Below are 27,766 nucleotides of genomic sequence, written 5' to 3' on the forward strand. Positions count from 1 at the left end.
GTAACGGCCCTATTAACTAATTGGGAAAAAACAAAACATCTTTTTACCTAAAACACCACTGAATCTGAACTTATTGATACCGAAGTACTGTTTACTGATGAAACTACAAGGATCTGTAGGAAGAATGACTTCATCATGAATGTGACTACCTGCCCCATCACACCCTATTCACACTCTCGCTATACACAATCTTATACTCTCCCTAATCTGTACCTCCACAGACATTTACAGCTCTCACACTACACCCCCCTCTAAACAGACCACCTCCATCACCCACCATAGACACTCCTACCAGCTCTTAATCTACCAGCCATTGACCTGCACACCCCACCCATTCACAGCTCTCACACTACACCCCCCTCTAAACAGACTACCTCAAACACCCACCATAGACAGTCTTACCAGCTTTTAATCTACCAGCCACTGACCTGCACCCCCACCCAGACATTCACAGATCATTTATACTGTTCTATAATAAACTACTATTTATTCTCCACATTTGTACATATAATGGACTCTTTTTGATGATGATGAATTTAACAGACTTTTTTAACACACTAGCAAAAAGCCATTGATAACAAAATGTTATCCGGCTAACATAAAGCAGCTGTCTGAATAACATTTACCAGAGATTTTGTACTCATGTCTTTAAAAGGCTGATGCCATAGACAATAGACCACTATCAATCTAATTTCTCTGACATCAGCTCAGTATAAAGAGCTAACATTAGTGTAAAGTCTATTTGTGTTTAAGTTCACTTCATTAATGAAAGGTCCTAAAATACAGCGAATTTCACATAATTCACAATTTACTGAAAGAACATCTGAAAGTCAATATATGCAAGTCATGTCATTATAAAAACACCAGTACTAGTTTGGTTGAGTGATGAGCTACAGGATAAATGCTTATTTAAAAAAGATTATAATACTAAGCACAGACATAAAAATCCATATCCTACAAATAAATGCAAACAAGAATAATCACTTAATCACATGATCATCTGCTGCTGCCAGTGTATAAACTCACTTTAAGCTTTGTGTATTCTTCATCTCCATATCGTACACATAAAGGGAAAAGCCACATCTGCTGCTCCTCAGACATACAGCCCATTTACAAACCACCACCTGAGACACCCAAACACACGTAAATTAAGATATTTACACTAACTGTCTGAATATTTCAGACGGCAGACATTAATAAACACAGCGTAAAGACACACATAAGTTCCCCAAAACCTGATCACAGCAGCTCCTCCTCTAAATCACTGCAGGATGAGCAGCATTTCCATCAATGAGGCTCTAACAGACATTTAAAAACATTCAGTCAGTCAGTTACACCGACATATAAGGACTGAAACCAGCTTATCACACTCACAGCACATACAAAAGATTTGGAAAGAGAAAATACATCAATACCTATATAGAGAGATAAAATAGATAATTAAGTAATGAGCTTGTTTTGAAAACGTACAGAGTGAAAAGTGCAGATTCTTCTTTTGAAATGTAGTGATTTAAAGTAAAAAGTATTAAGTGAGAAATAAGTAATGAAGTACTAGTAAACATTTCAGTACAGTGATTAAGTACTTGTGCTGTGTTGCCTACCAGGTCTGCTCTCATAGCAGAAGAAGAGGAAGAAAAGCAGTGCAGTGTAGCCTGTTCAGAGGATCTTCTGTGTGGAGTTACAGACGCGTCAGTCAAAATCATGTGTGCGAAATCAACATTGGTGAAGAGGAACAGATGGAGGAGGAAGATGTAGATGAAGAAGGTGAAAGCCATGCCTTTTTAAAGGGGGGTGAATGAAAGAATGGTTCCTGCTGTTCAAACAGAAGAAGAACACAGTGAATCTCCTTTGGTTACCAAGCTTAAAACTGGGTGGGGCTTAAAAACTGGGCAGAGCAGTACAGCATCTCCCTTGTGGCTCTTTCAGCTTTGTTGAGTATTTTGTTCCTTCATCCTCCAGAAATCCCTGAAGATGGAACACCTGTTTAAAGGACACAGTGATGGTATAACATCAGACGGACAGCAGGAGGCACTACTTTCATTCTGGAGTTCTTGAAGTAATGAAAAGTCATCTGCTGAAATGTGGTCTCTCACTGAGAAAAGGAAAAGTCTACAAATAAAAGGTTACAGATTAACCCTTTTTAAAAGTTCCACAGTGCACTTCTGGCCAATATTGGGAAAGTTACTCCATTTTGCACATCTTCCACCATTTATGATTATTAATTATGATCATTTATGACGGCAGTTTTTGTGGAAAAACAAGACCCACATCACACAGTCAATTCATGAGCAATTTTGCTGCTGATCTAGAGGATTACGAATTCCTCTTTTTAGGAAAAAATTACCCTAAGACTCTGCTCAGCTGTGATAAACCTGCCTGTTCATTCTTAACAAACACAAAAGGCCACAACACATTCCATGGATGGGACAAATGTACCCAAAGAGAGAAGCACCTTCATTATCGAATGGCATTTCTAGAAACAGCTTTTGTCTTGACAACCGATGCTTCTTTTGAACAAATGACAGATGAGGACCATCACTGCAGTTCTCACCATATCTTGGCCTCAGTAAAGGATTCATATCTAACTTTCCTGTACACTACATGCATTCAAGTCTGCGAGGGTTTTCTGAAAGGCTGTTTAGTCTGTAGTTAAAAGGGCCTATGAGTGTCCGTTTGCCTTCCCAACCTGTGAAGAGTTTATCCAGTTCTTTAACACTGGACTGATGGAAAGCCACCGAATATAGAGAGTTTCTGCTGTACACAGACCGGTTATCCTGCTTCCCATCTTGGACACTACCATGTACAATAACTTCCCGCTGCTCTTAACAGGATTGACAGTTTTAGTGAACTAGCCTTGTGCCAAAAGTGTAATGATCATGACTGCTGACCTGTTTTGTACAATTTCAGACAGCTTTACAGAACGTTTGGCTGAAGATGTGCAGATTCATGATCCTCTGGATTCAGTCTCTGCTTTTCCTCATGAAAACTACATAAAAGATCTGAAAAATATGATCAGAAAAGCAGAGCTCAAGCTGTTCATCTATCAGAGCAAACGTCTGTTCCCTGTCCTATGGACTTTGTGTAAAAAGACCTTAAAAGAGGACATCTCAGTGAACCAGAGCCAGAAAAGAGACAATTTCAGGAAATTCATCTTGCTGAATTCTGCCTAAAGCTTAAAGATGGTGACAGTTCCTTCTGCACAGGAGATCGAATCTCTTAAGATGGAAACTCTGAACAGTCAGATATCAGAACGTACATTATGTAACACAGATTCAGCGGCAGAATTCAACCATTTTAACGCATATAGAGTGTAAGATCTTTCCCGTTTACTGTACAAGGTTAAAGTGGACAAATTGGTAAAATCAAAATGAGCCTCCAGATCTTGTTTTAGTACAGTGCTTATCTGGAGCGTTATTTATTAACTACACATAGATTTTTTCCTGCAATAGTTAACAGAAACAGCCATTAGCAGACAGGGTTTCTGTCTTTGACAGGGAGGAGACTGTAACTGTAGAAGGCCTGGAGGTCATGGAGGGTTGGACGAGGCCACAAGACAGTTGACTAATGGCAGACTCAGAAGTGGTGGAGAGCTGGGCAGCAGATTGCATGGTGCCAGAGAGCTGGGCAGCAGATTGCGTGCTCTTGCAGGCCATGTTCTCCAGCATGATCTGTACAGCATAACGGCCCTCAGGGAAGTGCTCTATGTATTTCCGGAAAGCCCTCTTGTTTTCTCCATGATTTCTAGAGTCTTTCCCCCTTATAAAACTCCTTTGTCATGGCAGATCATGCTGACCCAAAATGTGAATAGCATTGCCAATATCTACATCACAAATATAAACATTTTATTTACTATCCAAAATGAACAGTGAACTTACATATTCCTCCCAAGTTTTATCTGTAATGTTAATATTAGTAAAAAAGTGATTAAGTAACTTAATTATTCATGTATGAAAAATTGATAGCTTAGAATTCCTCTTTAGGTTTGGACTCACATACAGGCCATTGCATTTTAAGAAAAAAATACTGAAAATATAGCTAACATTAGTGGTGGGCACTTTAGTATTTAGCTACTAACTTATTAATCTCACATATTTCAGAAAAATGGTCACCCTGCCTAAAGCTGCCAGTTTGTCATGACTCTGGCTGCCCACAGCCAACTGCTTTGCCTGGTGGCAGCAGCATTCTACTAACCACACCAGGAGAGGGATACATGCAGGGTAAACCAAAGAAGCACTTGTCAAGTAATACATGGGGAAAATTAAGGCAATCAATCAAGCATCTCTGAAGCACTGTCTCTTCTCACAAGCAAGCAAATAAGAGATCACTTACACATGCTGAGTGTCAGAACTAAGTGTTGCAGGTCTATTTGTCAGTTGCATGTCTCGCTTTGATCTAGACCAGCTCGTCATGTTTGTTTTCCCATACACACTCATGTGAAAATTTCTTAGGTCCTCTTACCTTCTAGCAACACTTATTTGGCATTTTATCTTGTCAACATGACTCCCTTAAATTGCAACAGGCGTCTAAGCTGGACTAGCAAAAGGCCTGTCATGACCCAAAACATGCCCAAGAACACTTGGACACAATGCAGACTGTTGCCCGATAGACATTATGGTCAAACAGCTTCCCATTCATACTCGGATGAAACCAGGAATGCTGACCACTAGACCATATGGTACACCCTGCCTTCTTGAGCAATTTTCAGTCAGTTCATCATTGTCATTCTTTGGAAACATAGAGTAAATTACGAATATTTCACACAATTGCCATGGAATGAACGATTTTGGACACATTCTTTTTCCACTGATTGTATGCACTTAAAACATCAAAAAAGTTACAATGTAACTTGACTCACAAACTGAAGATTTATATCATTTTGTCAGTGTTTTGCTGCTGGAAGAAAGTCCCCAAGAAACAAAGATGACGGAGTTCAAGTCAAGTATTTCCCAGGGTACAAACGTCAAGCGAAAAAACATACAGCAACAGCCAGGAGTCCACCCAAGAATTCTCTGATTTAAAGTCAGACACTTTCTGTTGTGCCAGTGGCCCACCTATACTCTTCCTCTGAGGGGCATTCGGGACGATCAAGCCTTGTATCTGCTGCACACCAGAGGGCTGATGAGGTGCCAAAGCCAGCCTATGTTTATTTTCTTAAATGAAAGACTGTGTGCATTTAAAATCTTATTGGGAAGAATAAAACCTAATTAGAGCTTGTGTACTGGACAGTAACCTGGGTCACCTGAAGGTGGAGCAGTAGTGGCAAACAATCAGTGGGGTTCTAATCTTATCAAGCCAGTGGGCCTATATATGCTTACTATCTGGGTAGCTCACTCAGTACAGTAACACTGCAGGTGCAGCTAGCTCTGCACTCCTCGCCGTAACTGTGTCAAACCTGACCTCTGTCTTAGGACTGCCGCTGTGTTTTGAGCATCTTGTCATTTCAAAGCCATGGGATTTACATTTACATATCTCCAAGTCAGGTTAATACTTTCATTGTCAAAAATGTGGCATAATAAGCCACCCAGAAGGTTCTGCCATAGCTGATGTGCAGCTACCTCATCTGTTGAGCGAAGAAGAATTAGCCGCATTTCCAAACTCAGATGTTTCATTTTCTCAGTCCACTGGACACTATCTACAAACTGTAGATGCCCTCAAAGATATTCTTAGACCAGTAGTTACTTAGAAAATACTTGGTTCAGCTTGTGTTCGTTGTTTATTTATTCATTTATTTTGTTGTTGTACTGTAATAACAAAGTTGGAAAAATCAGTTAACTTCAATCTGTAACAAACCTCTTTGAAAAAGGGTCTGATTATTTTATGTGAAGGGGACTCTTATCTAGCAGCTTGTAACTTTGCACAAAATGGAATCACAGCCTTAGGGGTGCACAAAGTATGTATTTACACCCATAACGTATACAAAATATACAAACAGGTATCATCCGGTGTTATATTCATGAAGTCTTTTGAATAAGAACTGTCCATTGAGAACTGTCCACTGTCTTTGAGTCTGAATCAGGGTTTAAGTCTCTGCTTGAAAGGAAATAAAGAACTGATCTCACCAAGTGAGCAGCTTGAGTCCAAAAGGTGCTGTTTCCCAGGCTACAGCTACAGATGATCAATCGAAGTCTGTGTAAAGTGGTTAGTGATCCTAGTCCTTAAGACCCATGTAGAAGTCCAACATCAAAGGAGATAGAGCGTTTGGTCTGTGACCCTCCATTCCATTGTCCGTAATCCATCCCATAACAGTTCAAAAAGGCAGTAAAATAAAGTCCTTCTACAACACAACAAAACACCATCAATGTTCTTATTAAACTTATTATCAAACTTAGCAAATATTATCAAAATATCAAACTTTTCAATAAACACATTGTCGTTTGTATAAATGTCCTTTTGTACTTACATTGAGCATGAAACCTTTGATTTCCCAATATAAGGACTACACATGAAAGAAACAAGCAAACAGCAGCAGCAGTAGTAGCAACCCCACAGTTTGTAACACGTGGTTACTCACAATGCCACTTCTTCACTTAAAATTACCATTGAGTCATGTCTCAAGGCTCTCGAGAGTCTGCCATTACACAAAAAATTCTCAATGGAGCCCATGTAACCATGGGCAATGGTTACAAATCTTATTTATTTGTGTGTTAAAAAAAATCCACTATTCCTGCTGACCATGTCAACACATTACTGGCTGTTACTTACTGGTTTTAAATGAGCCTGTGATGTAGTGTTAAACAAAGAGTGTAAGTAGTCACTTTTGAGACTATATTCCACAAAAACAACAATAAAACCAGTTGGGCCATCAATTAGAACAAGCCTAGAACACCATCAGATCATCAATAAGACCACCTTTCATACACATTGAGAACATCCAAACATAAATCAAATCACCAGAAGATGATTAGATCACAAAATCAAACAAAATCTGAACACCATTAGAACATCAAGTAGAACACCACTAGAACATCATTACATCTCCATCAGAACAAAATAAGAACACTATTAGAACACCACCACAAAACCATTATGATATCAGAACATTGATCAGAACACTCACAGAATACCATTCGAATACAATCAGAGCATCATTAGAACACCATAAGAACACTACCTCAAAACTGTTAGAACATGAGAACATTAATCAGAATGTTGCCCGAAAACCAATAGAACAATGTAAGAAAATTAATCAGAACACCTCCAGAACACGGTTAGTACACCATCAGAATACCGTTAGTACATCAGTCAGATCCCAGAAGACAATCAGAACATCAATCAGAACACCTCCAGAACACCATGAGGATACAGCCACAACACCATTAGAACACCATCAGAATATCATTAGGACTCCATCAGAAAACCATTAGTAAACCATCAAAACACCATTAGAGCACCAGAAGAACACTGTTAGAAAATCACAAGAACACCCTTAGAACACCATCAGAACACCATTAGAACATCAATCAGAACACCCCAGAATACTGTCAGTACATCAATACGAACACCACCAGAACACCGTCAGTATATCAGAACACCCCTAGAACATCAATCAGAACACCATTACAAACATCATAAGCACACCACCAGAACACCATTAGAACATGGTCAGAGCTCCACAAGAATACCATTAAAACACCATCAGAACATCATTAGAACACCATCAGATCATAACCAATACATCCATCAGATCACCATAAGAACACCACCAGTACACCAAACCACCATCAGAACACCTTTAGAAGACTATTAGACCACTTGGACACCACCAGAACACCAAAAGTACATCAATCAAAAGACCTTTACACACTACTTAAACACCATTAGAACATCAGAACACTACCAGGGCATCATCAGAACACCATGAGAACACCTGGGGAACAGCTTTTGAACACCATTAGAACACCGCCAGAACATCAGTCTGAACTGCATTTGAACAACATCAGAACATCATTAGGACACGATTAAAACACCAGCAGAACACTGACAGAACACCACTAAAACAACATCCGAACGCCACAACACCATCAGAACACCATAGGAACACCGCCAGTACATCAATTAGAACACCACCACAATACCAACAGAATGCCATTAGGAAACCATCAGGGTGGTAAACAATGGTGTGAAACAAGTTAATGCCCAATTCCTATACTTCACATAAACTGCATGAGATGAAAGTAGTGTCCTGATCAGCAAGGATCTCTTTTGGGTTCCCAACGTGGCATAGGTTTTGTGCTGCATAATCCACTAGAACCAATACAAAACGGTGCGCCTTGTGCACTTTTATTTAATGGATCTATGAGGTTCACATCAATTTTTTCAAAGGAAACCTCAATTAAAGGAGGCAGGTGCAATGGCACTTTCTGGGGTCCTGTCACGTGACTGTTCCAGCGGGAAATCCCCGAGGGAAGTCACGAGGGCACAACTCCCAAAGAGCCGTCTCTTGAGTGCTCTTGCCCAGTGCAGCCCCAGATGAAGCCGGAAGCATGCCTGTCTGTAAAGTCATGAATGTCCCATGCCTTTTCTTATTGTGGGACCCTTTTCTAACAATTCTCTCACTAACCCATTAAATGGAGGCCAATTAATACCATCTTAACACAATGCTTTTCACCCCTGGAATCAACAGTGAATGGCACAAGTGGATAATCATTAACATCCCAGTGAATGTCCCTCACTGAATGTTCACACAATAAGCTTTCTCTAATGTCATGTCTTGAATCAAGTATTGGTGAACTGTGGTTTGATTACAGCCAGAATCAACCAAGGTGCACCCCCTTGAATACTCTGGTATATGGTGCATCTCTATTCAGTCGGGCAAGTGGTGTGGTGATGTGGGAACCCGGACCAGTGTCCCGACCTCCTTGTGGTCCTGGAAGTGCATGGGCTCCCCGCAGTACCAACACCTGCCCAGGCTTCACCCCAGTTCTTGTGGGCTCAGCCAGTCCCACCTGTGTAGATACAGAAGGTTGAGAATAGCTGGGAGGAGTTTGAGAGAGATGGGAGGGGGAGAATCAGGAGGGTTACAGTGGATTTGAGTGCAAGAAAGGGGTTTAGAGGCCAAAGCATGGTGCAGGAAGGGTAAGAGAGAGAGAAGGGCTGCTGTGTAGGCAGAAATATGGCAGAAAGCAAATAATTGCTCTAATACCACAAAGTCAAGGACTTTCTCAGAGTCACATTCCTCAGACAGAAGCCATCGCCTGCAGAAGTCACAGAGCTGCTGTGCAAACGCAAAGGGCCCATGGAACTCCTGCAGCATCAGCGAGCAGAACTACTGTCTGTGTTGTTTGGGAGTCCACTGAAACAACTGAAGGACAGCCTTTTTCAGCTCGTCATACTCCAGCTGCAGATAAGCAGGGACCTGTCGGGTGGTGAGGTGGGCTTCCCTCATTATATCGGGGGGAACAGCAGGAATTCGCGGTAGTGCCGACCCCTAAGCTGCAGTTTATCTGAGAGTAGATAGCATGGCATGACTTTAATATCTTTGTTTGATAGGCTACCCTAAAAGTTCATGATGAACAGAAATTTTAAGTCCATTACAAAGGAGGATGTTTTTGTAAAAGCTTAGCCCTAAAAATCTAGAGACGTCCCTGCTCATAAGCTAAAGCAGGGTAAAGCTTATCTAGTGTTGGAAAGATTTACCACAGCCTGAACTAGACATCACATACACAAAGGATAGCTTCAATAAAGGGTTTATTTATTCATGAACTAGTAAATAATGCATTACAAGGTAAACATGCATTAAATGATGGATTTTTACTTATATACATATAGGAATCAGATACATGAAATTCATCTGAGGGATACTCTAATTCAGTTTACTAAAATATTCTAGCGACCCTTTGCTGGCCCTTTGAAGCTCATGAAGTCCAGAGGATCATGGGAGGCAGGGGCCCTCCAAAAATAGGGGTTAATTGTTAAAACATTGTTAAAAAACCATTGTCTATTAGTTAAAAGGTATGTGTATGTGTTACTTGTGTTATCCTGTGTTGGGAAGTGAGGTAATTGCGTGGGCGTTTCGTGTTGCGGGCTGGTTATTGTGAGGGTGAAGGGTATGGCTGGTGGTGACCTCCCCAGTAATTTTGTGCTTATGTTAGTGTCTTTTTTGTTGTATCAATTAAAAGAACTTCATGCAGCAGAATCATGGCCTACATGTAGGGGTTACCTACATGCTACTGTATGCAAGCCACTCCTTTTGGGGCGGAGACAGGTGTTTGATAGGTTTTAGTATATCAGGTTAATGAATAAGCCATTTGAAATTCATAAGGGAGGCATGGCTTTTAATTCCCCATCAATCCACTGAATATAATTATTTTCCTTTGGTCCTGAATCTACTCAGCATAAACATAATACATGGAAAGCCATTCTGATAGACAATCTGACAATCATATTATTACAGTCTATATCATTTCTTATGCAAACACATTTCACTTACATTAACAACTATACCTTTCAAAAGAAAATAATTATTAAGATTACACTATTAATGCTGGAAGAAAACAAATACAGTAGTTTTGGGGGACAGAATTGCATCATCCTCCTGACTAACAGAAAACAATTACTGTAGACTTAAAAAGTGGAAAGACAGAAAAATAAAGAAATAAAACCATGCATTTCAACATTATAAATAGCTCTTCGTTAAGCTTATGGCAATTTCTGATTGAGAGTAACAATTATGACAAATGACAGAGAGAACTCTTCGTGCATCCATCCATCATCTAAACCGCTTATCCTTCTGGGTCGCAGTGGGGTGCTGGAGCCTATCCCAGCTGTCATTGGGCGGAAGGCAGGATACACCCTGGACAGGTCGGCAGTCCATCGCAGGGCAGACAGACATACACATTCACACACACACTCACACCTAGGGGCAATTTAGCACATCCAATTGGCCTGACTGCATGTCTTTGGACCGTGGGAGAAACCAGAGTACCTGGAGGAAACCCACGCAGACACGGGGAGAATATGGAAGTACCACACAGGAAGTACCCTGGTCACCCAGCCGGGAATTGAACCCAGGCCATTCTTGCTGTGAGGCGACAGCGCTACCTACTGCGCCACCGTGTCGCCCGACTCTTCGTGCAGAATAATTGATATTTAACCAAAACACAAGTCGTCTGAAAGTCTGAGATTCAGATCTGAATTCAGTCACTGGATGGCACTGTGGACACAAGATAGAAACAGTCTTTTAAAAAAGAACATCTCTCAGCTTTGGAGTGTAGCATGGGTATGATTCTTGAACTCATCATCATAAAGGGTTCTCATGTTTAGGAGTAGTTCGGAGTTAATATTGATTTGAGAGGTTTCAATCATATCTTGACTTGATTCAAACAAAAGGGAAGATTTGTCGTAAAAGCTGAAAAAGATTAAAGAAAGAAATAGCAGGCTGAGAAAGAAGGATAAAGAGCCAAGCTCATGGTCAAATGTGTGTGAAAACATCCACCACTGCATCAGAAATACTATACATGCTTAGATCTGCTAAATTAGAAAGTAAAAGCCTCTTATAATTGAATGTGGGGCTTCTCGGTTGTTATCCACATATAATACAAATGAAACTCATTTGGGAGAAAATATGCAGTATGACACCTTCCCATTCGGAGTACAAACTTTAGGCTTGGCTTGGTGTTCAGCATTTTATGCTTTATGTTTTTTTTAAAACAGTATAAACCCCAGTGGGTGTTTTTTCGCATAAACAGCTTGAAATGAGGCCTGAAACCACTGTTTCCTACAGACTTTAACTCTTGAGATGTGCTATGGTAATGCTGTGATGTGTTATAGTCATTGGACATTACTGGCCATTTCCAAAACTGCCCTTCGTGCACTTGTGGGTCTTTACAGTGTTAAAATGTTTGAAACTTTTCCCACACTCTGAGCAGTGATACGGTTTCTCTCCTGTGTGTACGCGCTGGTGTATTTTGAGACTACTCTGTTGATTAAAACTCTTCCCACACTCTGAGCAGTGATACGGTTTCTCTCCTGTGTGGATGCGCTGGTGTATTTTGAGATTACTCTGTTGATTAAAACTCTGTCCACACTCTGAGCAATGATACGGTTTCTCTCCTGTGTGGACGCGCTTGTGTGTTTTGAGAGCACTCTGTACAGTAAAACTCTTCCCACACTCTGAGCACTGATATGGTTTCTCTCCTGTGTGAATGCGTTTGTGTGTTTTGAAATGACTCTGTTGATTAAAACTCTGTCCACACTCTGAGCAGTGATACGGTTTCTCTCCGGTGTGGATGCGCTGGTGTACATTGAGATGATTTTGTTTAGTAAAACTCTTGCCACACTCTGAGCAGTAATAAGGTTTCTCTCCTGTGTGGATGCGCTGGTGTGTTTGGAGATGACTCTGTACAGTAAAACTCTTCCCACACTCTGAGCAGTGATACGGTTTCTCTCCGGTGTGAATGCGCTGGTGTACTTTGAGATGATTTTGTTTAGTAAAACTCTTTCCACACTCTGAGCAGTAATAAGGTTTCTCTCCTGTGTGAATGTGCTGGTGTGTTTGAAGATGACTTTGTTTAGTAAAACTCTTCCCACACTCTGAGCAGTAATAAGGTTTCTCTCCTGTGTGAATGCGCTGGTGTGTTTGGAGATGACTCTGTGCAGTAAAACTCTTTCCCACACTCTGAGCAGTAATAGGGTTTCTCTCCTGTGTGAATGCGCTTGTGTGTTTTGAGAGCACTCGGTACAGTAAAAGTCTTCCCACACTCTGAGCACTGATATGGCTTCTCTCCTGTGTGAATGCGCTTGTGTGTTTTGAGAGCACTCTTTACAGTAAAAGTCTTTCCACACTCTGAGCAGTGATACGGTTTCTCTCCTGTGTGGATGCGCTGGTGTGTTTTGAGAGCACTCTTTACAGTAAAAGTCTTTCCACACTCTGAGCAGTGATACGGTTTCTCTCCTGTGTGGATGCGCTGGTGTACTTTGAGATTACTCGGTGTAGTAAAACTCTGTCCACACTCTGTGCAGTGATACGGTTTCTCTCCTGTGTGAATACGCTGGTGTGTTTTGAGAGCACTGTGTACAGTAAAAGTCTCTCCACACTCTGAGCAGTGATACGGTTTCTCTCCTGTGTGGATGCGCTGGTGTACTTTGAGAGCACTCTGAGCAGTAAAACTCTTCCCACACTCCAAGCAGTAGTGATTTTTCTCCTTGCTGTGTTTCTGTGCTTGTCTGTGAGATGTGTTCACGTGGAGGGTACCAGATGATGACCCCTGAGTCCTGGAACGTCTTCTGGATGCCATATTATTATATATATCACCAGTTTCAGCAGCTTAACTTTCCTCTTGGTGGAATGTCCTGCTGTGTTTACAGAAACGCATTTAAGATGAGTAGGAAAGTGCAGATGAATACTTCATACTGCGCATGTTTAATTTCTGTAAGAAAAAAAAAGAAAATATAAGCTCAATCAGCAATGAAACAAAACTAGTCTAATACAAATCAAGAATTCCATCAAATGGCAGAAAATGTAAAGAAAGAATTAACATCCATCAGATGAGGAAAAGCCAATAACCTAATTACTTAATTTTCTTAACTACACATATAAACCACTGATGTCATGTTGAAAAGCAGTGTGTCATGTTGCTATACCAATACCAATAATACCAATAACTTGGCTAAATTGACTGTATTTCATACTGTGGTCAACAAAGTGGTCCCAAACTGAATATGTTTCATCCTACATATATTTTTACTGAATGTAACTGGATCCTCTGCTTTACAAGGTTAAAGACATAAAAACATAAAACATAAGAATTTTGCTACATGTGTATTTTTTTTTCTCAGAGCTTATTCGTCTTATTAGGCCTTACTCCAAGTTATGTATAGACAATTAAGTGCATAATAAATTGTGCTCCTTCAAACCTCTTGGAGTGTTTACACTTCACAGTCATGGACCCTTTCAAAACTATAGGTAATTAACTGTTACAAAACAAAACAACAATATAAAATATATCAATACTTCCTCCTTATAAACTTCCACTGACTGAAAAGGCATTAATAAATGAAAGACAAGGACACTTATTGAAGTCAAGGGTGAAGGTATCATGATTGGGTATAAACTTCCAAAAAAGTCTCCGCAGTTGCAAGTGAAGGTGGGTCATGGATCACCACTTTGTGACAAACTTTGTGACGGAACCCTCAAGCAGTTCAAAAAGAACATTTACAAGACTGCTAAGAATTTGGGTCTTTCACCATCTACCCTACATTAAATTGCAAAATCCAGAGAAACCTCAGTCTCAGACTGTTGAATATGTGTGACCTTGGAGCCCTTTGATGGCACTGCATGAAAAACTGTGATGCTGCTGTGTTAAATACAGCCACATGGGCTCAGGGGTACTTTGGTAAACTGTTATCACTAAACAGAGTACGCCACTGGATCAAGAAATGCAACTTGAAACACTGTTACACAAGGAGAAAGCCATTCACTAAATCTATGAAGAAACACTACCGAGTTCCCTGGGCCTGAGCTCATGTCAGACGGTCTGAGAGACAGTGTAAATGTGTGCTGTGGTCAGACGAGTCCATGTTTCAGCTTTATGGGATAAACAGACCTCTTTGTGCCAAACAGCTGTACCGCACTGGCACATTTCAAGCCTTTCTGTGTTGCTAGGAGACAGATTTGCCACTTGTCCGGCTATGGACATGTTGCAGAAAATTGTCTGTCACAAGAGCAGGTTTTTTGTCTTGTAAATTCCACTCTTCACATGCTTTTCTCAGCACTGCCCCAATATTTACTCCTGTATGCGTTCAAAACGCATGTTTGAAGAACGTAATTCTTAATTTGCCAGTCACAGTCAATGAAATGACAAGTAATGGTTATGTACGCTTCTATGGTACACGACGTTCAGCCATCTGTTGTGTTGCGGTTCGCCCTGCATTTTATGTCATCTTGTACTTCTTGATACAGTTTAGGTATGCAGCTTTCACTGAAGTGTTGTCCAGAGGGAATGTTGTATTCCGGCTCCAGCATGTGCAGAAGTTCATGAAGGCTTTCATTTTCTACTACACTATAGGGCCGCATATCCTTCCAAATGAAATAGGAGATGACAGACGTAATACTGATCACTCTTTTGAAAGTATTTGGGTCATTTCACTTTTTTCTTACTTGAGTGTTTTTTTCAATGGTATCCTTGATTCACATCATTTACTACTACTAAACAATAGTAATAAGCAAAGTAGCTTTAGTGCTGTACAGATTTACAGTAAAACTCTTTGTTTAGCCGACCACATTTCACAATGTTAATTGCATTTGTTTTCTAGTTTATGTTGTTTTCTGCTTATGACTGCTGTATTTGACATTTAATAATAAAATGGTCAAATCAGATTTGTCTGCATTTGTAAGCTCATAGAAATATAACAGATTGTGTGGAATCACATCGACTCGTGCTGAAACAAACCAGTACTGTACCGAATCGCATCGTGGCAATTTTCCAAGTATTAAAAATGATCCTATCGTTGATTAAAAGAATCGATGTAAGATCGTATCATGATGAATTGTGCAATTTACACCCCTACTACATTTTACAGCACTAATCAAAAACCTACTACATCAGAAATTAACTAAGGCCTATAGTTATTTTAATACTGTTTTTAGAGTTATTCAGTTTTGCGTGTTTGCTACCAAAGCACGTACCCTATTAAACAATTGGAATAAAAAAAAAAAAACAACATCTTTTTACTAAAACCACTGAATCTGAATTTATTGGTATTGGTATTAAGGTACTGTTTACTGATAAAACTACAAGGATCTGCAGGAAGAATGACTTCATCATGAATGTGACTACCTGCCCCCTCACACCCTATTTACACTCTCGCTATACACAATCTCATACTCTTCCTAATCTGCACACCCCACCCAGACATTCACAGCTCTCACACTACACCCCCTTCTAAACAGACCACCTCAAACACCCACCATAGACACTCCTACCAGCTCTTAATCTACCAGGCATTAACCTGCACCCCCCACCCAGACATTCACAGATCATTTATACTGTTCTATAATAAACTACTATTTATTCTCCACATTTGTACATATACTGGACTCTTTTTGATGATGAATTCAACAGACTTTGTTTATATTTAGCCACACTAGCTAAAAGCCATTGATAACAAATTGTTATCCAGCTAACATAAAGCAGCTGTCTGAGTCACATTTACCAGAGATTTTGTACTCATGTCTTTAAAAGGCTGATGCTACAGACAATAAAACCACCAATAACACAATTTCTCTGACATCAGCTCAGTATAAAGAGCTAACATTAGTGTAAAGTCTATTTGTGTTTAAGTTCACTTCATTAATAAAAGGTCCTAAAATACAAAGAATTTCATATAATTTACAATCTACAGAAAGAATATTTGAAAGTGAATATATAGAATTCATGTCATTATAAAAACACCAGTACTAGTTTGGTTGAGTCATTTGCAGGATAAACGCTCATTTTAAAAACATTATAATACTAAGCAGTGACATAATAACTCATATCCTACACATAAATACAAAAAAAATGATTACGTAATCACATGATCAACTGCTGCAGCCAGTGTATAAACCCACTTTAAGCTTTGTGTATTCTTATAAAAACACCTCCATATCATACACAGAAAGGGAAAAGCCACATCTGCTGCTCCTCAGACACACAGCCCATTTACAAAGCACCATCTGAGACACCCAAACACACAAATTAAGATACTTACATTAACTATCTGAATATTTCAGACGGCAGACATTAATAAACACAGCGTGAAGAAACACATAAGTTCCCCAAACCCGATCACAGCAGCTCCTCCTCTAAATCACTGCAGGATGAGCAGCATTTCCATCAATGAGGCTCTAACAGACATTTAAAGACCCTCATCAGTCAGTTACACCGACATATAAGGACTGAAACCAGCTTAAAGCAGCACTTACAGCTCTTTAATCTCAGACTGAGTCTCCGTTTCAGAGTCTCCCCCAAACACACCGCGCTGTCCTCATGGAGTTCCACCAGTTTCACCGCCTCCGTGCTCGTGGCCCACCGTAACACCCCTATTACACGGGACTCCCGTATTCACCCTAAAATATGCTCCTCCCACATTAGTTGACACAGCCTGTACCTTCCACCACAAACAACTGTCAGAAAAGGGAGATCAGAATGCAGACGCTAGCCTGCCGTTAGCTACAACAGAGCTTAAACACGGTCCATCACACTCACAGCACATAGCAAAGATTTGGAAAGATAAAATACATCAATACATATATAGAGAGATAAAATAGATACTTAAGTAAAGTAATGAACCTGTTTTGAAAATGTACAGAGTGAAAAGTGCAGACTGATCTTTTGAAATGTAGTGATTTAAAGTAACAGGAATTAAGTGACAGAAATACTGAAGTAAAGTAATGAAGTATTTGTATCTCCCTTGTAGCTCTTTCAGCTTTGTTGAGTATTTTGTTCCTTCGTCATCCAGAACTCCCTGAAGATGGAACACCTGTTTAAAGGACACAGTGATGGTATAATATCAGACAGACAGCAGGAGGCACTACTTTCATTCTGGAGTTCTTGAAGTAATGAAAAGTCATCTGTTGAAATGTGGTCTCTCACTGAGAAACGGAAAAGTCTACTAATAAAAGGTTACAGATTTTTAAAAGTTCCACAGTGCACTTCTGGCCAATATTAGGAAAGTTACTGAATTTTGCACATCTTCCACCATTTATGATATTTTTTGTGGAAAAACAAGAGCCACATCACACAGTCCATTCATGAGCAATTTTGCTGCTGACCTAGAAGATTATAGATTCCTCTGTAAAGGAAAAATGATCTTAAGACTCTGCTCAGCTGTGATAAACCTGCCTGTTCATTCTTAACAAACACAAAGGGCCACAACACATTCCATGGATGGGACAAATGTACCCAAAGAGGGAGGCACCTTCATTATCGAATGAGTTCTCTAGAAACAGCTTTTGTCTTGACAACCGATGTTTCTTTTGAACAAATGACAGATGAGGACCATCACTGCAGTTCTCACCATATCTTGGCCTTAGTATAGGATTCATATCTAACTTTCCTGTACACTACACGCATTCATGTCTGCGAGGGTTTTCCGAAAGGCTGATTAGTCTGTGGGAAGTCACTGAATATAGTCAAGTCAAGTCAAATTTATTTATATAGCGCCTTTTCACAACAGATGTTGTCACAAAGCAGCTTTACAGAGAATCCGGGTTCACACCCCCCAGTGAGCAAGCCTTGGCGACAGTGGCAAGGAAAAACTCCCTCAACAGGAGGAAGAAACTTCGAGAGGAACCAGACTCAAAAGGGTAACCCATCCTCCTCTGGTCGACACTGGATAACAGCACAGACACAAAACAGTATAAATGGATACCAATGTAAGGTACACAAAATTGGGCTAATGTGGTCAAATTTCCTGGTTTTGGTGAGAACTCTGGCTGCAGCGTTCTGGACTAACTGAAGCTTGTTAAGGTATATAGAGAGTTTATGCTGTACACAGACCTGTTATTCTGCTTCCCATCTTGGACACTACTGTGCACAATAACCTCCTGCTGCCTTCACAGGATTGAGAGTTTTAGTGAACTAGCCTTGTGCCAAAAGTATAATGATCATGACTGCTGACCTGTTTTGTACAATTTCAGAGAACTTTACAGAACGTTTGGCTGAAGATGTGCAGATTCATGATCCTCTGGATTCAGTCTCTGCTTTTCCTGATGAAAACTATGTAAAAGATCTGAAAAATATGATTAGAAAAGCAGAGCTCAAGCTTTTCATCTATCAGAGCAAATGTCTGCTCCATGTAATATGGACTTTGTGTAAAAAGACCTTAAAGGAGGACATCTCAGTGAAACAGAGCCAGAAAAGAGACAATTTCAGGAAATTCATCTAGCTGAATTCTTAAAGCTTAAAGATGGTGACAATTCATTCTGTAGAGGAGATCAAATTTCTTTAGCTGGAAACTCTGAACAGTCTGATAACAGAACGTACATTATATACCACAGATTCAGCAACAGGATTCAACCATTGGCAAGATGGTGCCCACCATGGCAGATGTCTTTGTGTGTTCCTCCTGCAACCAACGCTATTTATTATTTATTTTAACTTTAGTATTTATTTTAAATGTACAGTATACCTATGGAACAGTTACTTACAGTAGAGAGGCACTCCTGGAGATCGGTAAAGTTCATCATGAACTTACCTTTAGCCTTTCTGACTTCAACTTTCTTTTACGCTCGTACTCCACCAGGACCAGCCGGCAAGGCCCAGCAGCACTGCCCTCGGGTAAGCGGAGTGGCCATAGCGGAAGTGGGGCAAGAGAGGTGGGCTACAAGCTAGGCTAAAGGCTAGGGCTACGCAACCACTGCTACCTAGCCTGTTGCTGGCTAATGTTCGCTCCCTCGAAAACAAGCTGGATGAGCTGAGAACCAGAATAACAACTCATTGTGAGATCAGAGAGTGCTCTTATTCTCACGGAAACCTGGCTCTCGGACAGCACCCCAGAATCAGCGATCCAGTTAGAAACGCACTCCGGCCACTGCGGGGACAGCACGGCAGCATCGGGGAAGAACAAAGGCGGCGGTGTTTGCATCTACGTGAACAACAGGTGGTGTTCAGACGTAAAGACTGTTGAAAAACACCGTTCAGCTGTCTTAGAACTGCTGATGGTGAGGTGCAGACCCATCTATCTGCCAAGAGAGTTCAGCGCTGTGTTTATTCTGGCTGTTTACATCCCGCCACGTGCAAACTCGGCCACGGCGCTGGGGCTGCAGCATGACGCCATTAGTAAACAAGAGACCACGCACCCAGACGCCATGTTCATTTTTGCCGCTGACTTCAACCACTGCAACCTGAGAACTGTCCTCCCCAAATATCATCAGCATGTGAGCTTTCCGATGAGGGAGAGCAACACACTCAACCAAGTCTACAGCAACGTGAGGGGGGCTTACAGAGCTGTGCCTCGGCCGCACTTCAGACAGTCCGACCACATCTCCGTGTTCCTCTACCCAGCCTACAGACAACTCCTCAAGCAAGCACTTCCAGTGAGTAAAACTATCAAAGTGTGGAATGAAAAAACTGATTTAGTGCTTCAGGACTGCTTTGACAGTACAAACTGGGATGTGTTCAGAACTGCTGCTGTGGGAGAGGACTGTACTGTTGATCTAGAGGACTGTGTTTCTGGGGTAATGGGCTACATCAGCAGCTGCATTGAAACCATTGTCCCTACAAAGCGCTGCATAAAATACCCCAACCAGAAACCCTGGATAAACGGTGAAGTTCGGGTCCATGCTACATGCTCACCATGCTGCATTTCTCTCAGGCAACGCTGAAGACTACAAAAGGTCCAGATACAACCTGCGTAGTTCTATCAGACAGGCTAAGAGACAGATAGTTGAATGAGTTCTATGCTTGCTTCGAGGCCCTCAACCCTGGCCGACTGAGAGACGTTACAGCCAAAGAGAGCACACAGAACGCATTGCTCACTATGACATCAGTTAATGTGCACAGGAACTTGAAGAGAATAAACTCACGGAGAGCAGCCGGCCCAGACAACATCCCCGGGCGTGCACTCAGGATTTGCTCATCAGAACTGGCTGACGTGTTTGTGGACATATTCAATCTGTCACTCGTGCAAGCTTTTGTGCCATCCTGCTTCAAGACTATCACCATCGTGCCCCTCCCAAAGGAAAGCGTTGTGACCTGCCTAAATGACTATCGCCCCGTGCACTCACCCCAATTGTGATGAAGTGCTTCGAGAGGATAGTCATGACTCATATCCAGGAGACCATTCCAAACACTATAGATCCTCTCCAGTTTGCATACCAGCGTAACCGGTCCACAGACGACGCAGTGAACACTGCCCTTCACACAGCCCTCACACACCTGGATGGCAAGGGCACATATGTCAGAATGCTCTTTATTGACTACAGCTCAGCATTTAACACGGTCATCCCACACAAACTCTCAGAAAAGCTCCTCACTCTCAGACTGACACCCACCCTCTGCAACTGGGCGTCTAACTTCCTAACAGACAGACCCCATTCATTCAGAGTCGGCAGCCGCACATCCAGCACAAGAACAATGAGCACAGGGGTCCCTCGGGGCTGTGTGCTGAGCCCCCTTCTGTACACACTCTTCACGTACGACTGCTTGGCCTCCCAGAACAACACCAGCATTATCAAGTTTGCTGATGATACTACTGTCATTGGACTGATCACTGGTGGGGAAGAGACAGCGTACAGAAAGGAGGTGGCTGAGCTGGTGGCCTGGTGTAATGACAACAATTTTTCCTTGAATGCAGACAAGACCAAGGAAATGATTGTTGGTCCAAGGAGGAAGTGGGAGCTGCACACACTCCTGTACATAGGTGAGACAGAGGTGGAGAGGGTGAAAACCTTCAAATTCCTTGGCGTTCACATGAGTGAGGATCTCACCTGGTCTCACAACACACCTCACCATCAGGAAGTCCCAGCAGTGACTGTACATTCTGAGAAGGCTGAGGAAATTTGGCATGTTCTCAGCATCTTCTACAGGAGTACGATCAAGGGTGTTCTTACCAGCTCCATCACGGTCTGGTATGGAAACTGCACTGCTCAGGACAGAAAGGCTCTCCAGCGTGTGATCAAAACTACACAGACTTGCAACATGCACTTTACAGACAGCTGCTCTACATACTTGCACATACGCACATGTAACTTTAATTTTTCTTTCAACTTTGCACATATAACTACTTTTTTACTTTATTGTTTTTAGTGTATTTATACTTATTCAGTGTATTTAATATATTCTTATACTATATATATATCTATATATATCTATATAGATAGATAGATAGATAGATAGATAAGACTATATTAGTGAATGGAGGAACAGCAAAGTAAGAATTTCATTGTACAGTGCAACTGCCTGTTTCTGCTGTGCATTTGACAAAACTCTTGAATCTTGAATTTTAACACATACAGAGTGTAACATCTTTTCTGTTTACTGTACAAGGTTAAAGTGGACAAATTGAAGGTAAAGTCTGTTTTGCTTCCATTCATAATTGTACATATTTCATATTGCATGTGATTACAGTTTCACCAAAACGAGCCTCCAGATTCTCTACCTTCTTGGTAACTTTCTGTTACGAAGTTACTTGCTGTGATTTTTTTTTTCTTTATTATTCACTATTATTCACTAAGATTTTTTTTCTTTATTATTCACTATTTTATTGTTTTCATAGTTGCCATTCATTTTTATTCCTTTTTAAAATTTGTACATAAAAAAAATAAAATAATTAAAACTGTTTTAACTTAGGCTCTTTCAGGTTCAAAACATCTACGTCTCTAGAGTGTTGTTCCAGCATATTAGGTAGAACCAGCAGAGAACACTACTTAGTGCACTGTAAAAAAAATCCAACTCCTTAAATATTAGGCAAATTTAAAAGATACAGATGGCCCAACTTTCTCATGATTATTTAAGTCACTTAACAACCTATATTGAGTTTATGAGTGTCTCATAGCAGAAGAGCTGCATCAACTGACAGTTTCAAATTGATATAACCTTTTTCCATGAGTTCTATTACCTGGGTCAGTCTGCTGTTGAGCAAACTGACCCCGCAGTGTCCAACTGATTCTTTTCACACAAGGAGCTACATAACAGAGTACATCAAACCCAGTGTAGAAAAACTACACATAGATTTTTTCCTGCAATAGTTAACAGAAACAGCCATTAGCAGACTCCATTTAGTTTGTATTGTATTGTACGTTTTAGCACATCAGATGGGATGGAAGGTTTCTGCCTTTGACTCTAGAAAATGCTGTAAGGCGGGGAGATACCCATAAAGATTGTGCCCATGCTTTGTTTCTAGGTGATACAACTTTTTTGCATGACTGAACCACTTCATTTTTCCTTTCTTGCAGTTTAATGTGCACCAGAATTTTTTTATTTTAATTTTAAAATCACTAAAATGTAGACTGCTGTCCGTTAGATGTTTTGGTCAAACAGCTTAGCCTGCCGGGAGTCAAATCTGAATTGCCTGGGTGAAAAAGGGGAATCCTAGCTAGTAGGCCATATGGGACTCATGCCCAGCCGTTCCAGGCAGTTTCTTCCAAGTCATCATTGTAATTTTTCAGAAATGTAAAGAAAATTACACATATTTCACACACCATGGAATGAATGGAAGGATGTGATTTTTTATTTTTCTGATCTTCTGTTTTGAGGTGCAGTTAAAACATCAAAAAAGTTGTTTTTTGTTCATTGTTTCTTGCTCTTTTCTTCATTGCTCATGCTGGGGCGCAAAGTATGTATCTCAGGCCCAAGCTGTGGATGGTGCCATCCGCCAACTGCCCTGTATCATGCCATTTCCTCCAGTCCTTAAATGGTCAGTCAGGTCAACCTGAAGACTTATACTGTGTCCTCAATGGTTTGCCACTGGAAGAAAGTCCCCATGAAGCAAAGAGTCCAAGTCAAGTACTTCCTGGGGTACATATGCCCCTGAGCAAATCTCACTGAAATGAGTGGGCTCTAATGCTAAGGATTAGCATCTTTGTTCTTTGCAGGTGCTGGTGTCAAAGGGGGCGACTTCCCACAGATCGGAAAACAGAAAAACCCCCAGCGCCAGCCAGGAGTCCACCCAAGAAGTCTGTGAAACCAGACGTTTTCTGTGTCGAGACGACTTCCTCCGAGGGCCGTTAGAGAAGAGCAGGCCTCATATCCATCGCAAACCAGAGGGTTGATGAGGTTTTACAACCCTCTAGAAGTGTCACGCCCACATCATGGTAGCACTTGATGATGCCTTCAGATGCTGTGACCATAGATATAATGACCTGTCCGTGCTTGTTTCCAAGGATGCTGTTGAACGACTCTGTCCTGCCATCTTCCTCACTCATTTTTTGGTAGTCCATTTTCAGGATTCATTCAAACTGGGAGGTGATAGAGACCTATATTTCTTGCAGTCTGTTCAGGACATTGTGAGCATAAACCTGCATTTGCCAGCGATGCTTTGGGACTGGAAGCAACCCTGGCAGGTCTCCCAGGGCAACAGGTGTGATCAGTCCAGATGGTGCAGCTCTAATGAGTTCTCTGCTGTCAGTGAGAAACTGGACCTGTTTCTGCAGCCAAGCTTCTGAGAGCTGCTCTTCCAGCTGTTTCTGGATTTGACTGCTGCTGTTGCCCAAACGCCTCTGCCACATCTGCCACCCTTCTGGATGTCACATCCCAGTCTGGAGGTAAGGAGGCAGGGAAACTGGACATGATGGCCCATGTCTAGCTGAGGGACAATGTTCTGGCTTCAGCTGATGACCTCTTGCAGCTCTTGCACGCAAGGTATTCTGATGCTGTAAAATATGAACTGCGGACACCAACCACCTGCCTGATCCTCTGGTCCACTCCAGCAGAGGTGAGCTCCTCCTTGCCGCAGTCTGGGTGTGGACAGAGCAGCCACACATGCCAAAGCTTCCTTGGCATCCAGAGGAACAAGCTGTGTCCAAAGTGTCTCTCCATTGCCGGCATACCAGAAAGAAAGTGAAGGCTGATGAAAGTGGAGAAAGTGAAGGTTGGGGGCGGTACCACCACATCCTGTCCAATCCGGAAAGGTCCAGTTCTGGTTTCCACATCGTGACCACCTGAAAAGGCCTTGGTGATGCATTGCTGATCTACTAAAGGGAGAGAGGGTTTCCAGGCTACAGGAAAATTCTGCTTTCTAAAAGATACAGAAAAAAGAGAAAAAAAGAGAAAGAGTTGGAGAGAGGGACAGAAAGAATGATGAACACATGGTTAATTACAGATGTAATCAATTGTTCAAACCTGAATAAATCAATTACAAAAACCTATATGCAAGGAAACTACACAACATTAAAACGCTAATAAAATTACTAATTCCTACATAGACGAACATAGCCTACACAAAAGTATGGCTGGACATAAATAAATATTATGTATGCAATTGTCTAAGGTGTTATGGAGTTAACAATGTATTGAGCAATTATACAACAAATTATATGCGTCTGAAAATAAAACTTACATGTCACTTCTGATTCCACCTGGTCAGCCACCATCAGCAGTTCACTGTTGTCAAGTAGGGTGGGCTCAAACAAAACAAGGGATGCAGCTGGAACAGCTGACAAAAAACAATAAGACAATACAATAACAAAACAGTAAGCATGCTGTACAAATGATGACAAATTGTCTGATTTCATGAAGTTCTTATTTATTTACTATATGCTTACAAGGTTTGAACTTGGATGGAGAAAAGAGTCACAGATTTTTCCAGGTTTGCTACCTTTCCCAACCAAATATGTGTGACTAATTGCAGACTCAGAAGTGGTGGAGAGCTGGTCAGCAGATTGCATGCTGCCAGAGGCCTGGGCAGCAGATTGCATGTTCTTGCAGGCCATGTTCTCCACCCTGATCTGTACAGCATAGCGGCCCTCAGGGAAGTGATCTATATATTTCCGAAAAGCCCTCTTGTTTTCTCCATGATTTCTAGAGTCTTTCCCCTTAGAAAACTCCTAAGTCATGGCAGCAACAAGGTATCCAGCACAACCAAGAGCATTTTCAGCCACCCACTTGTAGGTCTTTCCCCGGAAAACCCCAAACTGGAGCTCCTGCTGACCCAAAATGTGAATAGCATTGCCTATGTCTCCACCAGACCGTAAGACTGTCTTTTTCACTGAGTCTTGGACCTTCTCAGGTGAAATGGCCCTGGACCATAGCTTGTTGGTATTGTCTTCCTTAACTGCAAAAGCAGCCTTGGAGTCAGAGCTTGAGACTTCCATCAGACCTCTTCCCAAATTTAGGCTCCATTCTCTACAAAAAACAAAATTACTATTAAAATATGTAAAAGTGTTTTCATAATTCTACATAATTCAGTGGTTGAAATGTAAACAAAGTCATTCAGGTTTGATGCACAATGGTCAACTGCAAAGAAAATGACTCACTGATTTCTTTACAGTGGTGGTGACATGAACGACTGGACCTCAGTATCTACATCACAAATATAACCATTTTATTTACTATCCAAAATGAACAGTGAATTTACATATTCCTTTGAAGTTTTATCTGTAATGTTAATATTAGCAAAAAAGTGATTAAGTAACTTAATTATGCAGTTATGAAAAATTCATAGCTTAGAATTCCTCTTTAGGTTTGGACCCACGTACAGGCCATTGCATTTAAAGAAAAAAAAAATATTGAAAATATAGGTAACATTAGTGGTGGGCACTTTAGTATTTAGCTACTAACTTAATATTTATAACTTAATATTTATTATTTATTATTAATATATATTAATAGTACCTAGAATAAATAAAGTTACATCAGGGGGAAGAGCTTTTTCATACAACGCCCACTAGCTTTGGAATAACCTACCAGTCAGTGTTTGGGACTCAGACACAGCCTCCATCTTTAAGTCTAGGCTAAAAACGTACCTGTTTAGTCGAGCCTTTGGTTAATTCGTTTTCCCGTTAGAAAAAGGCGCAGATCTGGGACAGAGAGTCCTATGATAATCTGGGAATGTTGGTGCTGAACTAACTATCTGTCCCCCTCATCTGTCCCTCCACCCTCTTTAAGTTATTTTTTAAATTAAGGCAATCAATCAAGCATCTCTGAAGCACCCTGTCTCTTTTCACAAGCAAGCAAATAAGAGATCACTTACACATGCTGAGTGTCAGAACTAAGTGTTGCAGGTCTATTTGTCAGTTGTATGTCTTGCTTTGATCTAGACCAGCTTGTCAGGTTTGTTTTCCCATACACACTCACGTGAAAATTTCTTAGGTCCTCTTAGCAACACTTTTTTGGCATTTTATCTTGTCAATATGTTCCCCTTAAATTGCAACAGGCATCTAAGCTGGACTAGGGCCTGTCATGACCCAAATCATGCCCAAGAACACTTGGACACAATGCAGACTGTTGCCCAATAGATGTTTTGGTCAAACAGCTTCCCATACGTACTTCCCGACCACTAGACCATATGGGACTCACACCCTGCCTTCCTGGGCAATTTTCATCCAGTTCATCATTGTCATTTTTGGTTTGAAGTGCACTTAAAACATCAAAAAAGTTACATTTCTTAGAGGGTCAGTCAAGACAAAATGAAGATTTATATCATTTTGTCAATGTTTTGCTGCTGGAAGAAAGTCTCAAAGAAACAAAGATGGCGGAGTCCAAGTCAAGTATTCCCCAGGGTACATACGTCAAGAACATGCAGCGATAGCCAGGAGTCTACCCAAGAATTCTCTGATTTGAAGACGCTTTCTGTTGTGCCAGTGGCCCACCCATACTCTTCCTCCGAGGGGCGTTTGGGACGATCAAGCCTCGTATCTGCCGCACACCAGAGGGCTGATGAGGTACCAAAGCCAGCCTATGTTTATTTTTTTAAATGAAAGACTGTGTGCATTTAAAATCTTATTGGGAAGATTAACATCTAATTAGAACTTGTATGCTGGACAATAATCTGGGTCGCCCGAAGGTGGAACAGCAGTGGCAAACAGTCAGCGGGGTTCCAACCTTATCAAACCAGTGGGCAGATATATGCTTACTATCTGGGTAGCTGACTCAGTACAGTAACGCTGCAGGTGCAGCTTGCTCTGCACTCCTCGTCGTAACTGTGTCAAACCTGACCTCTGTCTTAGGACTGCAGCTGTGTTTTGAGCATCTCGTCATTTTTCAAAACCATGGCATTTACATTTTCATATCTCCAAATCAGGTTAATACTTTCATTGTCAAAAATATGGAGTAATAAGCCTGCCTCTGTGAGTTTCAGACTGATGAAGACTTTGGTATAGATTGGGCAGGGCCACATAATCCCCACC

The 27,766-nt window shown here is 41.1% G+C and overlaps 1 protein-coding gene across 1 annotated transcript in view; it reads right to left on the reverse strand.

The window, feature by feature from the left end:
• Positions 1-11,652: 11,652 nt before the first annotated feature.
• The window catches only part of LOC118817135 (zinc finger protein 850-like), a 267,264-nt gene continuing 251,150 nt past the window's right edge, over positions 11,653-27,766 (reverse strand). Inside the window, 2 exon segments of the mRNA XM_036583844.1 lie at positions 11,653-12,610; positions 12,612-13,107. Of these exon segments, the coding sequence (XP_036439737.1) occupies positions 11,780-12,610; positions 12,612-13,107 (1,327 nt within the window). The 3' untranslated portion in view covers positions 11,653-11,779.

Source organism: Colossoma macropomum, unplaced genomic scaffold (assembly GCF_904425465.1).
Source record: "Colossoma macropomum unplaced genomic scaffold, Colossoma_macropomum, whole genome shotgun sequence".
Taxonomy (NCBI): domain Eukaryota; kingdom Metazoa; phylum Chordata; class Actinopteri; order Characiformes; family Serrasalmidae; genus Colossoma; species Colossoma macropomum.